Source organism: Colobus angolensis, unplaced genomic scaffold, assembly GCF_000951035.1.
Source record: "Colobus angolensis palliatus isolate OR3802 unplaced genomic scaffold, Cang.pa_1.0 Scaffold637, whole genome shotgun sequence".
NCBI lineage: Eukaryota > Metazoa > Chordata > Mammalia > Primates > Cercopithecidae > Colobus > Colobus angolensis.
The window spans coordinates 274038-289908 of NW_012120010.1; the positions used below are offsets into that span (position 1 = coordinate 274038).

General features: G+C 36.9%; 1 protein-coding gene across 1 annotated transcript in view; it reads left to right on the plus strand.

Moving 5' to 3' along the window:
- Positions 1 to 3285: 3285 nt before the first annotated feature.
- RIT2 (Ras-like without CAAX 2) overlaps positions 3286 to 15871 on the plus strand; it is a 216994-nt gene continuing 204408 nt past the window's right edge. Inside the window, exon 1 of the mRNA XM_011963948.1 lies at positions 3286 to 3561. Within this exon, the coding sequence (XP_011819338.1) occupies positions 3459 to 3561 (103 nt within the window). The 5' untranslated portion in view covers positions 3286 to 3458. The remainder of the gene's footprint in view (positions 3562 to 15871) is intronic.

The following is a 15871-nucleotide window of genomic DNA, read 5'->3' on the forward strand; positions in this document are numbered from 1 at the left end:
GGTAGAGGAACTAAATGCAAACTCTGATCATTTAATAATGTTTCCAAGTGCAAAACCATCTGTTAGAAAATGATTTTGGTTACTTAAGGACTCTATTCAATCATCATTTATACAACTAGGAGATAGACCACCACACACAAACACACAAACACACAAAATCACACAACACAGACTTCTGGGTATACTGGTCAAGGCAAGGGAGGAGAAATGCAAACTCACAAAAGTCACTGAATAAAACTGAAAACCATTAGCACCAGAATGCTTCAAAATTCTGCATTATCAATCAGATAATGCAGGCCCTTAGTACTTCAGGCCCTTAGTACTTCTGGCCCTTAGTACTTCAGGAGAAGGATCTAGGGCAGAGTACCTTTGAATTTCAAAGAAGAGATAAATAAAGGGGGCTTTATATCTAGGAAAGTTTCCCTGTACTTCATGTTTTTTTTTCCATGTAAATATGAGAAAAAGAAAAAACCTACTACTTTTTATAGGAGGAATATGGGCAGATACATTAACAATTGCGAACTTAGCCAATTCACTACCTACACGTCCTTTTCACATCTCACAGTGTATTATTTGGAAAGGCACTCACCTACTTATCATGAAGGGACATTTCCATGAATTCTTTTCCCTTAATCAACTTTAAAATAATATGGTAAGTAAAGAACAGAACCAAGGACACAGCTGGCATGACAATTTCTGTGCTTTCTCACCAAATCAGAATGGCTGATGTGGAAAACAGAGTAGCAGATGGTGGAATAGCTAGAGAGGCACATGATTTGCTCAAGGTCACAAGAATTTCAGCAACACAACTAGAAACAAACGAACAAAAAATCCCAGACCTTGAAGCTAAATGCTATTGTTTACATATACCACTTCATGGAGGAATAACGTTTCAATTAAATAATTACAGAATAATTATAGTCCCAGTTCTTTATGAAACCCAATCACGGAAATCATAGTTTTGTTGGAAGAAAGGCGGGTAGCATCCTTTGACCGACTCTATTGTAGGGAGGGTGAGGGCTGCATTGGAACAGGAGACTGGAATAAAGGCTTTGTGTCTCCATGTGCCATCCTGAGTTACTGGGGTGCGTTTTTTAGGCCTTTGATATGTGAATATGTTTACAACAGGGTTTGTCAAGTTGACACTTTACGTGGATTTCTCTGATGTCAGTGTATAGGATGAACTGAGGGCTGTGAAAAGGAACAAAGGGCAGAGAACTTGGATTCAGGGAGAAAAAGTTAAAGAGCTGCTTCAGTTAAGGAGGTCAAATACTAGAAGAGGTAAATCTAAAGCGAGGACCTGGAGGGTGGTAATGCTCCCTACAAAGGTAGAGAACAATGTTGACTTTGTTTAGTGAGGATGAGGGTGCTGTACCTCTGGACATACTGAGGTGAAGATATAATCAGGGTTTTGATGGAGACAGCCCAGAAACAGTTAGAATAAATTCTGCAGCTCAAAGAAAAAATTGGGTCCAGAATTACAAATTTGGCAGTTACCTATAGAAAGATGATAAATAGACCTATGACATTGAGTGAATTCACAATCAAAGAGTGAAAAATATAGAAAAAGTGGGAATAAAATAATTGGACAAAGTTTCATTTAAAACCTGATGGATGATTGGTAAAAGAAAGAGTTTACAAATTGGACCCATTAAAAGTTGAAAATTGCTGATCTGTGAAAGATACTGTTAAGAAAAACCACATGCTAGAGGAAAATATTTGCAGAATATTTATATGATAAAGGACTTACATCCAGAATATATAAAGAATTCTCAAAATGTAATAAGGAAATAAACACCTTGGTATGAAAATAAGCAAAAGACTTGAACAGATACTTTGGCAAAGAAGATATACAGATGGCCAATAAACACATGAAAAGATAATCTTCTCTTCTTGGGCGAGTGTTTATAAACAGTAGACTGACAGCAGCACAGATTCAAAATAATAACATAATCTTCATATCATATACCTGTGTGGTACTTATCACCTGTCAGACACAGTTTTAAGAACTCTATAAATATTAACTGACGTAATGAGTTAATGAAGTAGGGTTTTAATGAACTATTCAGTGATAAAGAAATTGAGACACACAGAGGTGAAGGAATTTGCCCAAGGTCGTATAGCTGGTAAGTGGCTAAGCCCAGATTTGAACACAGGCAATCTGGCTCAAGAGCCTGTGCTCTTGGCTATAACAATTTGAAGCCTCTCCACAAACCAGCAAGTATATATTGAGTGCCTACTCAGTGCGCACACTATAGAATCACAAGAAATAGATTAAATACAGTTCCTTTCCTAGGGGAGTGTAAAATCTAGATAGAAAGACAAGCGTACGCACACCAAACACTTGTCTGCATCTAATAAGGATTCAAGCTTTAGAAAATAGACAGTAGACATGTTGGACATCATCATGTTGATTGAAAGACAGGATCTTATTATGATAATTAGGAATTATTGAAAACATTCTAAACCCTCTGTAGTTTAGAAGTTCTTTAGAGAAAAACAAAGACCGCAAAAGCTTTATAAGAATTCAAACAGGGAATAATAATTTGGACATTTAAAAATGTTCTTCTACCATCTTTTATGCTAGTATAGTTGTCAGTAAAAATATTTATCAGTTATTTCTTTCATGCTTGGTAAAGTCCTTGTGATTTAGGTTGTTTCTAATAACTTAATGTAATGTAAACAAGCATGAGCCTTGTCCAAACGTGACAATGATCTAATTCAATTACCCACCTGCTTTAATTCAATGTTAAACCTGCAACTGTCTAGTGAACTGAACAATTCCTGTTAGCCGGCTTTATTTCAATAACACTGAAGATCCATCCTGATGAGCCCTGTTCTGTTACTGTTCTGTTTTGTTTTTGTTTTGCTTTTCCATTTTCCCAGAATGAAAACTGCAATAGAAGAGTGGTAAAATGCCAGACTATAAGCAGAAGAAATCCTTAAAAGAAAATAGAATCTTTGAATTTGTACCTACAGAAGTCATCCTGTGAGACATAGCAACTCCTGTGTGGTCTCAGATTCATTCCATTCTAGCAGCCCAGCCTGAAAAGGGGTCGAATGTGTGTGTGCCACTAACAGCTGTGACTGTGCAGGAGGTAGGCAGGAAAGAGAAAGGGGAGAGACAGACAGTGAGGAAGGGAAATGCAGAAAGAATCAGATGAGGGAGGAAATAAAAATTAGAGAGAGAGAGAGAGAGAGATTGTAGGAGACGTGAAAGAGTGAAGGATCGGAAGGAAGGGTGGGGGATGCAAAAGCCAGATTTTTATTGGAAGCAATTGAAGTGGTTGCTATGAGACCCGCTCGAGCGGAGGACCAGCAGCCAGCCCGACGCTGATGGTTCTTACCTCGTACTAAAACCTTTGCTTTGACACAGTTTTAGAGTTGCTTAATATTCGAGCAAGCACCTGACACGGGTGACTTTCTCCTTCTTTTTTTCCTCCAGTCCCTCGGGTAAGATGGAGGTAGAAAATGAAGCCAGCTGCTCCCCGGGCAGCGCATCAGGCGGGTCCAGAGAGTACAAGGTGGTAATGCTGGGAGCAGGGGGAGTTGGTAAAAGCGGTAAGTTTTCACACCAAATGCTGGGGAAGGAGGGACCTCTATAGAGACAACTCTATAGAGTGAAACAAGAATGATACTGCTGATTCTGTTAGAGGTGAACTGTGGCAGTTGAGCATGTGGCAGGATGATCCAAAGTGTCAGGACTGTTAAACCTATGCTGATGAGTCAGGAGAATGCAGATAGTCAGTGATGATCTACAGAACTTTAAGAGGATAATTGTTTTCTTTGATTTCATGCTGGGTGATATTTGCTTTTAGTGTATAGGTCTTTTTTAATAATAAAAATATGTATGAAATTGTCATGGTATGAGAAAAATGCGCTCTTATTCTCAAAAATCTTCAAATAAAGAAAGAAGTGCTATGAAAATTCAATTAAACACAGTTACAAACACAGACATATAGTCAGGATGATCAGTGTTGATTGTTGTGTTTGTTTCTTTCATTAGGAGGTTCTTTTTCCTCATCTATGGTCTGACATAGTGTGTGGGGGCTTTGAATATCAGAAAGAAAGTTGGTTTTTGGAAGTGGCAGTGATTTATGGAATGATATTCATTGTGAGTCCTGTGCAGGGTGAGCAAACTAAACTTCGTGGTCAATTAAAGGAGAAAGATGAGGTGATAATAGAGATGAAGAATAATAAATTTGTTTCGGTACATAAAGAAGTGTCAGTTGTTGGGATTCTCGAGGAGCCTAAAAGGCCAAATATAAAGAATTTTAAAAAATAGATACATAGTAGTTTTTCAGGCTGATCAAATGTTAGATAGCTCAGAGCTATGGTTGTGCCTAGAAAATAAATAAATATGGCTTTTTATATAAATATGAACTATCTCCACTGGGAATATATCTTTGGGAATGCTAAAAGGCAGAAGAAATATTATAGTTAGCATGGACAATTCCATAGTTTTAGTGTTGACAAAAAAATTAAAAGTTGAAGACAACATTTTTGGTAGAAGAAACCAAAAAGCTGACAACTTTGGTGGATGGGTCCACAAGGGATAAGAAAACTGAACAGTGAAGGAAGAGGAAGGAGATTGTAACTTTAGTGGACAGCAAAGTTAAAGATAGCAAGAAACATAAAATTCAGCACCCCTACCTCTTCTCCCCTACAAAAGAGGATTCTCATAAAAAATAAAAGAACTAGGTACATCTGAATGTGGTCAGTAGCAAAATGCAAATCAAAGTGAAAAAAATATTCATCTCTCCTGGGGAGGCAAAACTGTCAAAGAAAAGCTTTGTGATTGTGTATAAATGAGGAATTTTTACACAGCTTTCTCCTCCAAATGTAGTGATTTGAGAAGGAACGAATCAAAATAGGGGAGGATTTAAGGAAAGAGGAAGGGATGGAGGAAGGATAGAGACAACATGATCTATATAAAATGAAGTTATACTTTTTAAGAATCCAGTCAGATACAGTGAAGAAGAAAGAAATAAACAATGTGAGAGCAAAATACTGAAGAAGAGAGAAAAACAGATCTGAAAAAAAAGAAAAACAGGCAAAAGGTCAATCCACATTTAATGCTACCAGCAGTTTGTGAGGTCAGGGAGATGCTGAAATAGTCGCAATAATGTGCCTCCGTATTGCTTCTGTCTGCTGGTTAGGTATTTGCTTTTTCACCAGGAGCTTGGGGGATGTGGGGATAGAGTGACTGGTTTTTAGCCTACTTCATTTTATTCCATGGTAATGAAACTTGGAGAAAGAGTTTTTGGACAGGAACATCCTTCAGCAACATACTTTTCTTGTGAGATTTCTGATATTATAGTGCTGATGTTTTGTCTTCTATTTTGATCCCTCCCAAGTATTATTTGTGCTGACTGATCATTGTTACTGTTGCAATGACTATGGATTTTCAGTGTGACACATGGTCTACAGAGTGGCCTGGCTTGCTCTCATCTTTGCTTTGTACAATAGAATTCAATTCATAATTAAGTACTTGAACAAAACTTTTCCAGTGAAATGAAAAGACAGGAATGACAGGCTCATTCTCAGAGAAAGTTAAGGATAAAGGGTGTAAACAGCTCAGTTGTATTGATTATATATAAATGGCAACCTTGGCTACTACACCAGAGAATATTTCTCATACTACAGTTTCACACCTGAAAAATGCTGTCCTTCTGACTAAATGTTTGAAATCACAGTGATAAAATCATCTGGTCCTTGGACTTTTCCCCTGTGACTTATCTGATGTTATTGTATCACTATATAAACATTCAAGCACTGATTCTCAATATTAACCTTCTATTGAAGGTTAAAATATTTGCTTTCAAATGAACTAAAAATATACATGGTTTATTTTGTTTCATTTAAGCCTAGGCTGGGGTGCGGTGGCATGATCATGGCCCTAAAATATGTTTTAAAAGCTACTTTTCATATTGAAGACTTAGATCAACAGAGGTATATGAAGGGATTGTATAACCCCATTACCATGGGTTGTGTGAAGAGATTTGCAGAAGAGACCTGCTCTTCTGAAGAAAATAAAGAAGATACATCAAGCTGCCATCTGTTTCCAATTCTGAGAGTCAAGTCCAAGTCAGCCTTAAATGTGGATTAAAAACTCAATTTACAATGACTATAATTTTTAAAATCTTGGAGATTTTCTATGTGTATTAATATTTATTCTTTTTTCTTTTTGTAGAGATGGGTTCTCACTATGTTGCCCAGGCTGGTCTCAAACTTCTGGCCTCAAGCAATGCTGCTACTTCAGCCTCCCAGAGTGCTGGGGTTATAGGCATGAGCCATTGTGCCTGGCCTGAGAAATGTTTTTATCCAGGTTTTACCAAAATATTTTTTGAATATAAACTTTTAAAGAATTTGCAACTTCACTGAAATAGGAATTCCCACAAGATTTAAAATATGTCAGGTAATGAATGTACTTTATGTGAGGAATTTTAAACCACAAGTAATCAATAAAGTTTACTGAGCACGTATTATGCACAGTCCTGTACTAGCTACTATAGAGAGAAAAAATGAAAGACATAGACATTTATGAAGCCCCCATTGCATGGCAGGCATGGGTTACATGTATTTCATGCTTATACTCAGTCTTAACCACAGTCAGAGTCGGTAGTTCTATTTCACAGATGAGAAAAACAGAAGCCAGAAAAATGACTTGTGCCTGGTCATGGGGATAATAATTTAGAGTTCGGTGGTGTTTTATCTAACTCTACTACATTATGTTTAATGCTCTGAGAAGAACACAGAGTTGCATCACTCACTATTAAGAAGAAAACAGATCCATTGGTAATGTGTTTCCTAGGTCTCGAATGTTATATTTAGAAGAGACCTTAACCGTCTAGGCTATCACTTTGATTTATACATCTATACCTCTTTAATCTTTAACCTAATTGGACACTATGCATAATACTTCTGTATAAATATATAATTTATATTTATATTTTTATAATTAAAAATTATATGTAATATTGTCCAAGAGTGTTACTAATTGCAGAGAAAACAGGGCTACACAAGAATTATATGGACCATGACCAAACTGAGGCATTGAGAGTCGAAGAGACCTGCAAAGGTCATTTATACAGCAGTGGCAGAGTCAGATCCAGAATCCAGTCCTTCTGACACCACTGAAGCTGCTTTTCCATCACTCCCCAATTTTCACACAGAGTAAGCTGAATCAGAACTGCACTATACAAAGTAACAGATACATATGAAAAGTAGCAGACGTTTAGGAGGAACGAGTATAGAGATCTAATGTATAGGATGAGGACTATAGGTAATAATATTTTATTTGAAATTTATACTAATTAGTAGATTTTATTTTTTATTCTTGTTTGTACATAGTAGGTGTATATATTATATATATACATATTTATGGAGTAAATGAGATATTTGGATACAGGCATACAGTGTATAATAATCACATCAGAGTATGGGGTATCCATCACCTCAAGCGTTCATCATTTCTTTGTGTTTTAAATCTTTCATTATGCTTTTTTGTTACTTTAAAATGTACAATAATTTATTGGTGTCAATAATAATAACCCTGTTGTGCTATCAAATGTTATACCTCATTCATTCCATCTAACCACAATTTTGTACCCATTAACCATCTCCACTCCCTCCTCCTACTACCCTTTCCAGCCTCTGGTAGCCATCATTCTATTACCTCCATGAACTACATTGTTTTAATTTTTAACTTCCACAAATGAACGAGAACATGCAAAGTTTGTCTTTCTGTGTCTGGCTTATTTCACTTAACATAATGATCTCCATTTCCATGCATGCCGTTGCAAATGACTGGATCTCATTTTTTTTTTATAGCTGAATAGTATTCCATTGTGTATATGTACCATGTTTCTTTTATTCATTCTTCTGTTGATGGACACTTAGGTGGCTTCCAAATCTTGACTATTGTTAACAGTGCTGCATAAATTAGTAGATTTTAGCTGCTCTTACTACCATCCCCTATAAAATGTAGCTGTGTGAAATGATGGATATGCTAATTTGTTTTCCTGTAGTAAATACTTTACTGTCTATACTTATCCCACAACATCATATTGTATACTTTAAATATACACAATAAAGTTTATTTAAAAAATAATGAAGTTATGATTCATGATAAGAAAACTACTTAAGAAACAACACACATATAAATATACACACATTCAGTGAAATAACAATAAATGACAGTAGAATAGAAACTTATATGTATGGTGATTACAACTAAAAACAAAAGAAAACAGCAAAAAAAGACCAATTATCCAATAAAGTTCAATATGTTCTTTTAGACTTCTCGTTTTGTCCCACTGCCCACCCACTCACCTACCCTCAAAAAAGTAAAATAAAATAAAAATTATCTCATGGTTACAGTTTTAAAGTTTTATGGAGTCTAAACAATCCTTACAACAGTTTTAAATATTGACTTTTGTCCCTGTGGTTTGAAACAGCAAGACTGTTCCTCAGTGTCAGAGCATGATGAAATGTTGCCTTCCTTGGCTTCATATCTGGTTCTCCAAGTTCAGAATCAAATTATTCGATAGATTTTATTCAATAAAAATAGTATCTTATTTTCCAGGTATTTTGGAAAATACCTGCATTTGGGATTTATGCTAAGTTAGTAGATTTGTATTTTATTGATTTTTTTATTTTTATGATTTCGTAGTAGGTATATGTATATGTATTTACGGAGTACAGGAGATATGTGTATACACGCATACACTTACGATAATAGTCATGTTTTCAGATTTCAAGAATTTAAGATTCATAATGATCATATTTTGCAAAATAAGATATTATTGCATAAAACAGGGGTAAAAATAACATTTTACCTATTCTGTATTATGATCTTATTTGATCGTAAAATAAGAAAGCAAGTAGGAGAGGTATCTGAGCACAGAAATATCAAAAGATTTTGTCTAAGAGTAACGGAAGTAGGAAAGTCAGAAAGTAAGGACTGGACATGAACTCAGGCTTTCTAAATCTAAGCTGTTTTTCTATCAAGCTGTGTGGGAAAATTAGAGAAAGGTTCCCAATATCAGATGAGAACTGAATGTCCTTCTCTGGTCCCTAGGACGCATCTTGGAATTATTTGGTGAAATGTTGTCTTAACTTACATCTTCAAGTGTGAAATATGTACGAAAACACTATGTAAGTCATTGAGAAGGGAGGGGGTGTTATTCGTAACTGTGATTTCAGGTGATTCCTGACCTCTGGGGGTGCACCATCTCATGGTGGAAACTTTGCTGTAATGTGTAATACAAAACAATAAGTTTATATGAGGCTTCCAATGTAACAGCTTTGGAAACTCAGGATAAGGCATGGCTATAAGAGATGTGAAAGTTGAGAAGATATCACAGCATAGATGTTATTTAAATTGTGTCTTAAAGGATGAGGAGAATTTTTTTGATGCAGAAGAGGAAAAGTATAGGGAGATATGAGGGAGAGAATTGAACATAAACAGTGTATACAGGGGCACAAAGGGATGTGAAGGCTTACAATTTTTAATGGCAGGATCTTGATAACTTAGTGTCTTTAAGGGGTAGTTGAAAAAATATCTTTTGAGATTTTCTCAATAGGTGCCTTAGTTAACTGTGAAAAAGTTGACCAAAACAAACTGAAAACACCAAAAGGATTACGGAACTCAGAATTTATTAGAATGTTTCCATTGTGAATTCTTTGTAAAGAAAAAACTCGTTTGTAAAATAAACAAACGTATTCTCTCCCACGGCCATTTGCAATTTGTTGCCTCTGTAAATTCAGTTTCATGTACCAGGATTTTATAAAGAGAAAGCAGTAACAGTATTTCTGAGGTAAGCAGAAAGCAGCACACAACAAATTCCTTCCACCTCAGTGAATTAGGAAAGCAGGTAGGAAAATTGAGCCTTTATCTGATGAATTAAATCAAGGCAAACAATCAAGTGCATAATTCATGTCCCAGAGCCTCTGTGTTGTACTTCATTAACAGAACTTTGAGTCTGACAAAGCTGAACAATTGTCGCATCATGGCGATGCGTTATCCTAACTCTGTTCACTGTAAGGCAAAAGAAAAAAAATAAACAAGGGCAAAGTAAAAAGATTTTAAGATTCCAGTGCCTTCTGTTCTCACCCTTAATTGTTACCACCTCAGTTATACTACAGACCATCACTCACTGCAATACTGTCAGGAAGCATTGGCCAAGAGGTCTAAATAAGGCTCAGCAAAAGAGTAAATTGGTATCTACTCACTCAAGTGATGATTGAAAACAGAATTCAAGCGATAAAAAGCTGTGATTGACAACATCTCCAAGATTATATGTGCTCTGTAGATTTTAAATTGAAGAGAGTTACTACAGCTCTACATGAGTACTATATGATATGTCTGCCCCATCTATGACTGGAGATGAACGAGCATGTAATGATCCCTCAATGAGCCCGCATGTTGCTAGGCTCCTTACGTTCACGCATTTACTTTGGTGTTCTGATGGCTGATAGTCTGTCACATTCCCTTGCTTTCCTATACCCCTTGCCCTGCCTTGATCTTGTGAGGAAAGCATTACTGTCTGCATTTTATAAATGAGAAAACTGAGGTACACACACACACACACACACACACACACAAGTAATATGGCCCGAGGCACATAGATATTAAATGATGAACCTAATGTGCCTACACATGGATGTCTAAGTTCGATGTTTACATTATTTTTATTTTCTCACCTGAATGTTTTTAATTTTTGAAGACGTGATGCAGTGCACCTGAGTTCTAACTTCAGCTGCATTTTCATCCATGTATTTTAAACACCACACAAAATCATGTATATGAAAATATTTTAATATTTTTAATTTTCTACACAAACAATGGAGAGTGCTACCCTTATTAGATGGGGTAGTGGGTGGCATGAGGAGCTCTGACTAAACATTTTAGCGTGGAGGTGCCAAACACTGGTTTGATCTTGTCTATTCAGAGACCCCTGGGGGCCTCAACCACATAGAGAGAAAGTGACAATTCCTTTCAACTTGAGAAAACCAAGTAACCCAGTAATTATAGGAATTTATTGATTCTATAATTCCTGGGATCATGCTAACAAAGAAAGTAAACAGGGTGCTGAATAAACCACACAGATTTTTGAAATTAGGTGCTGATTTACCTAGGGAAGCATATTTTCTTTAAACATATACATTTGGGAATAATTAATAGAAATTGACAAAAGAAGTGTTTGTGTGCGTGTGTGCGCGCTCGCACAAGCATACACGCACGCACGTGCACCTAGACCTGTGAAAAGCCCACAGATATGACCAAGAGTTAGACACAGCCTCTACCCTGTCCACCAGGGTAAGAAACAAGATGTATAAACTGACTTGTGAGGCAATGATAGAGATGTATGGGAGGTATTTTGGAAGCAATGAGAACTATGGCTTAGGAAGTTAAAATGACCTACCATACAATGTTCAGCTGTTCATCTGTAGCATTGGGACTAGAGTCTCCTGACTTTCTGGAGCATGATTTTTTCCAATAGGCCATGTCGCCTCCCATAAACCAGCATGCAATCTCACTGGAGATCAAGCTGCTGTCTATGACTGATTATTTCTGTGTGTCTGTGTGTTTGCAGTGTGGTGGGATTGCAACTGTACACACTGACAGACGGTGGTCCTCTGTACTGCTCACACACTTGCAAGGTGCACTCTTATCAATGACTCTGGCTGTTTGCAAAGCCCATCAATGATATCAACTCAGTCACTTGGGCTTTGCTCATAAATACCAGTTTTCTGGTGACCCTGACCAAACAGTGCCATCTGTCCTCGTTGCTCAGCAGGGACCAGTTAAGTGCCATCGCTAGTCACTCTGCCAGACCATCATTTCTATCCTTTCTGCCTAGTATAATTCTACTTCAGCTAGTACCACACAGCATGAGAATATTGATAGTTCTAGTCCCCACACACTCCAAGCACTTCAGCATCCTGCCACTGCCAAGTGTATTGGGCAGATAGAAACCTGATTCTCGCCAAAGTATGCGTGAAGGATGTAAAGCTGAAGGGGCAGTGGGGGATGGGGCCTGCCTGGAGATGTTGCATTGAAAAGGAAATAGAGAGAAAACTAGATTTGCAGTCCCAGGAAAAAATCTTTAATTGAACTGAAATGAGATAGTGTAGAGAATCTGTGGTCTTAACAATGGAACACCGAATAAAAATTGTTAACCATTATAGTTAGAGAAGTTGTGGTGGTGGTGGATGAGGGAAGTCCTTTATCAGAAGATTTCTTGGATATGTGAAAGTCAATGTTTGGGTAGTTATTTATTGAATGAATCAGAAGTCCTTAGACACTTTACCAGTTCACAGTTCCTCTTAATATGCTTTAAAATGAGCAATAAAGTGTGTTTGTGTTCACACATCTGTGTGCATTCACAAAAGAGGAACGTTTCTTGTTTCGTCCAAACTATTATTCTTTCAATTTCTTCCGGCAATGAATGGCAAAATAAAACTGAACACTTCTTAGTTTTGCATATACCTGGTCCTTTTCAAAATGTACTAAATATTTTAATTTATTAAATCTCACTAAACCCAGTAGTGTGGGTGTAGTTAATATCCCTAATTAATAGATGAGAATAGTAAAGCTTGAAGATGGTGAGTAATTCACTCAGGAACCCAGAGCCTCAGGTGACTACGCAGAACTCAGTCACTGCCAGAGTTGAGGCCCTTAACCATTGTCCACTGTGCTCCTCACCATGCATTCTTTTGATCAACCTTTGATCTGTAGAATGAAGGCCTACCACAGAAGTGACGACATAATAATGTGAACTGGCGGTTTGGGTAACCTAGGAAATCCATATTTATCTTTTCTCATCTGTAAAATGGGAATGACAATAATAACTATGATAACAGTTCATACTCAGAATATTAATGACATAGCCTGACACAAACTGTGGGACAATGTTTGTAACATAAATGGATAGCTTTGTTTTTAATTATTTACCCTTAATAGCACTTGACGTTGCACAGGTCACTTAAGCTCGTTGAGTCTCCGTTTTCCTCATTAAAGGCTTTAATTAAAATATCCTCAGAGAATTGCTGGGTAGGTGACATTGGAAAATATTAAATAAAAACTATAGTTCATAGTGCCCAATATTACACCTTCATTAAAACTACTCACTCCCTCCCTCCCTCCCTCCCTTCCTTCCTCCCTTCCTGTCTTCCTCCCTTCCTCCCTCCCTTTTTTTTTTTTCCTTCCGTCCTCCTTTCTTCTATGCCTCCACCTAAGGCAGTTTACCTCTGTAATATAGGGAAGAGTAGTGACACATCTTTCAGACAGGTCCTAGGAAAATACAATTCGTGTTGAATATTGTAAAACTGCCATCGTATATGCACCTGCTCTATTCCTGTTCTTGCTCTCTAGATCCTTATATTGATTAGTTTCTGCTTTGGTCTCTTGAGTGGTAATTTCAGTGACAGTAATAACAGTGGTTTACTTGTTACCTTAGTAAACAATCCCTTTATTCATCCTAATTGACCCATACCACACACAAACATGCACACACACACACACACACACAGAGTGCACTGCCTGTTAGAGAAAGGATTGGAGGACAATTGCCTGCTACAGTAGCCCACAAAGAGCCTGATGAGAGGGGCTATGGTTTTTAACAGAGCATACCTCTGCTTGAATCGAGACTGAAATTAATTTTTCCAATATGTGTATTGTTTTAATAAAATTTGAATAATATGACATGTCTTCCATTCTCCATATTAGCAACACTGAACATTTAAAGGGAAAGAGTCATGTTTAATGGTTACAGGAAAAGCTAATAATAAGCTACATGGATACAGATTTTTGTTTAATTGAAGAAATCAGGCTCTTTATTTAGTAGCAAAAAGGACACATCTTTTATTTGAAATTGTAAAAACTTTAGCTAATTGATTCCTGCCTATATTTATTCATTTATTTATTTACTGTTTAGAAATATATCTTACTTTATTCCAACATCATTATCTTAGGACTGAAATCAGTGGGAAAACATTAAGGATTTTATATGGGCAAATTCTGAGTAACAGAATTCCTGAACACCTCAGCGTCTTTTATTTTCCTCTTTCATTTTTAGCTGACGAGTAATAATCATATGTATTTGTGTGTTATTTTGATAGGGGTATACAACGTGTAATGATCAAATAATGGTAATTAGGATATCTATCACCTTGAACATTTATTACTTCTTTGTGCTGTGAACATTAAAATCCTCTCTAACTTTTGGAAAATACACAATAAATTACAGCCAACCACATTCCTTATACAGCGCTGTGGAACACCAGAACTCATTCCTCCCGTCTAGCTGTGATTTTGCATCTGTTAACCAAACTCTCCCCATCCTACACTCCCTCTCTCTTCCCAGTCTCTGATGACCACAGTTCTACTTCTATGATATCAACTTCTTTAGATTTCACTTACAAGTGAGAACTTTTGGTAGTTATCTTTCTATGCCTGATTTAGTTTACTTAACGTAATGTCCTCCAAGTTCATCCATGTTGCAGCAAATGACAGGATTTCATTCTTTTTTCATGTCTGAATAGCATTCCATGTGTATGTATGTGACATTTCCTTTATCCATTTATCTGTTGATGGGCATTCAGGTGTATTCCGTATCTCAGTTATTGTGCATAGTGGTGCAATAAACTTGGGGGTGTAAGTATCCTTTTGATATACTGACTCCCTTTTCTTTAGATAAATACCCAGTAGTGGAATTTCTTCTATCATCTTTTAAATCCCTGTATCTCACTCTTACCTGCTCTTCATACCCCTGTCAGTTTGTCCTGAAATACCCTTTTGATTCTTCTCCTCCTCTAACAACTAAGATATCTTACTTTATTCCAACACCATCGTTTTAGAATTGAAATAGACCCAGATATGTCCTTCCATCACTGTCATCTGTCTTCTAGACAAACTATTTTGCTTTCTGTTCCCCAAATTCTTAGGACTTCTTTCTTGTATTCTTTACAAAGTTATTTTAAAATAAGCTCTCTCCTCCTTTGCCTCAATTTGTTCAATTTGATCTGTCCTTTCAGAGTCCGCACAAGTACTTCTTGCTGTTTAGTATCTTCCCTGTCTACTCCAGTCTAATATCTTCTCTCTTCTTTATAACACTTAAAATTCTTTCTGATTATTATCCCTTCCAATAACTGTTTATAATTATTCAGGTTCCTTGAGCATCTGGCTTATGGTCTTAGATGTTATTTAAATTTTGAATTTGTATTGAATTTGTTATCTCTTTATATTTAATTTTCCTGTTTTAATAACAAATTCATGAAGAGTAGGTGTTATGCCCAGACCGTTTATTCCCCAAAGAAGACCACCAGAGTCCAGAGTCAAAGCCAAGCGGCAAGGATCTTTAATGTAAGTTTGAACTTGGTCCCTCCGTTCCACAACATATAAGAGGGCCTCGAACAATGTGTGCGCTGGCTTTTTATAGCCCGATGAAAATAGGACTTGTAAGGTTACAGAGGAACAGGGAACAAGGGAATTCTTTAGGTTACAGCATTACAATTGGTTAACATATTAAGTTTATACATTTAGCAGTTATTTATTGGTTTCCGTGTTTTTAGTAAAACTACAAACGGCGGCGCCCTTATTGGGGATTTCCCAGGATTTCCCAAGCTGAGATATATGGAGAAATGTATTTGCACTGGGCCGTGTTTGCACTGGGCCCAGGAAATTGAGAGATATATGGTGTCTGTATTTGCACTGGGCCGTGTTTGTACTGGCCCCAGGAAATTGAGAGATATATGGTGTCAAGTGGAATGTATTTGCTGGGCCCAGGACTGACGAATGTGCCTGATTTCTTTTATTCCCCCCTTTTCTTAGGCACCTCTAGAGCCAATCTTGGGTCTTATAGTT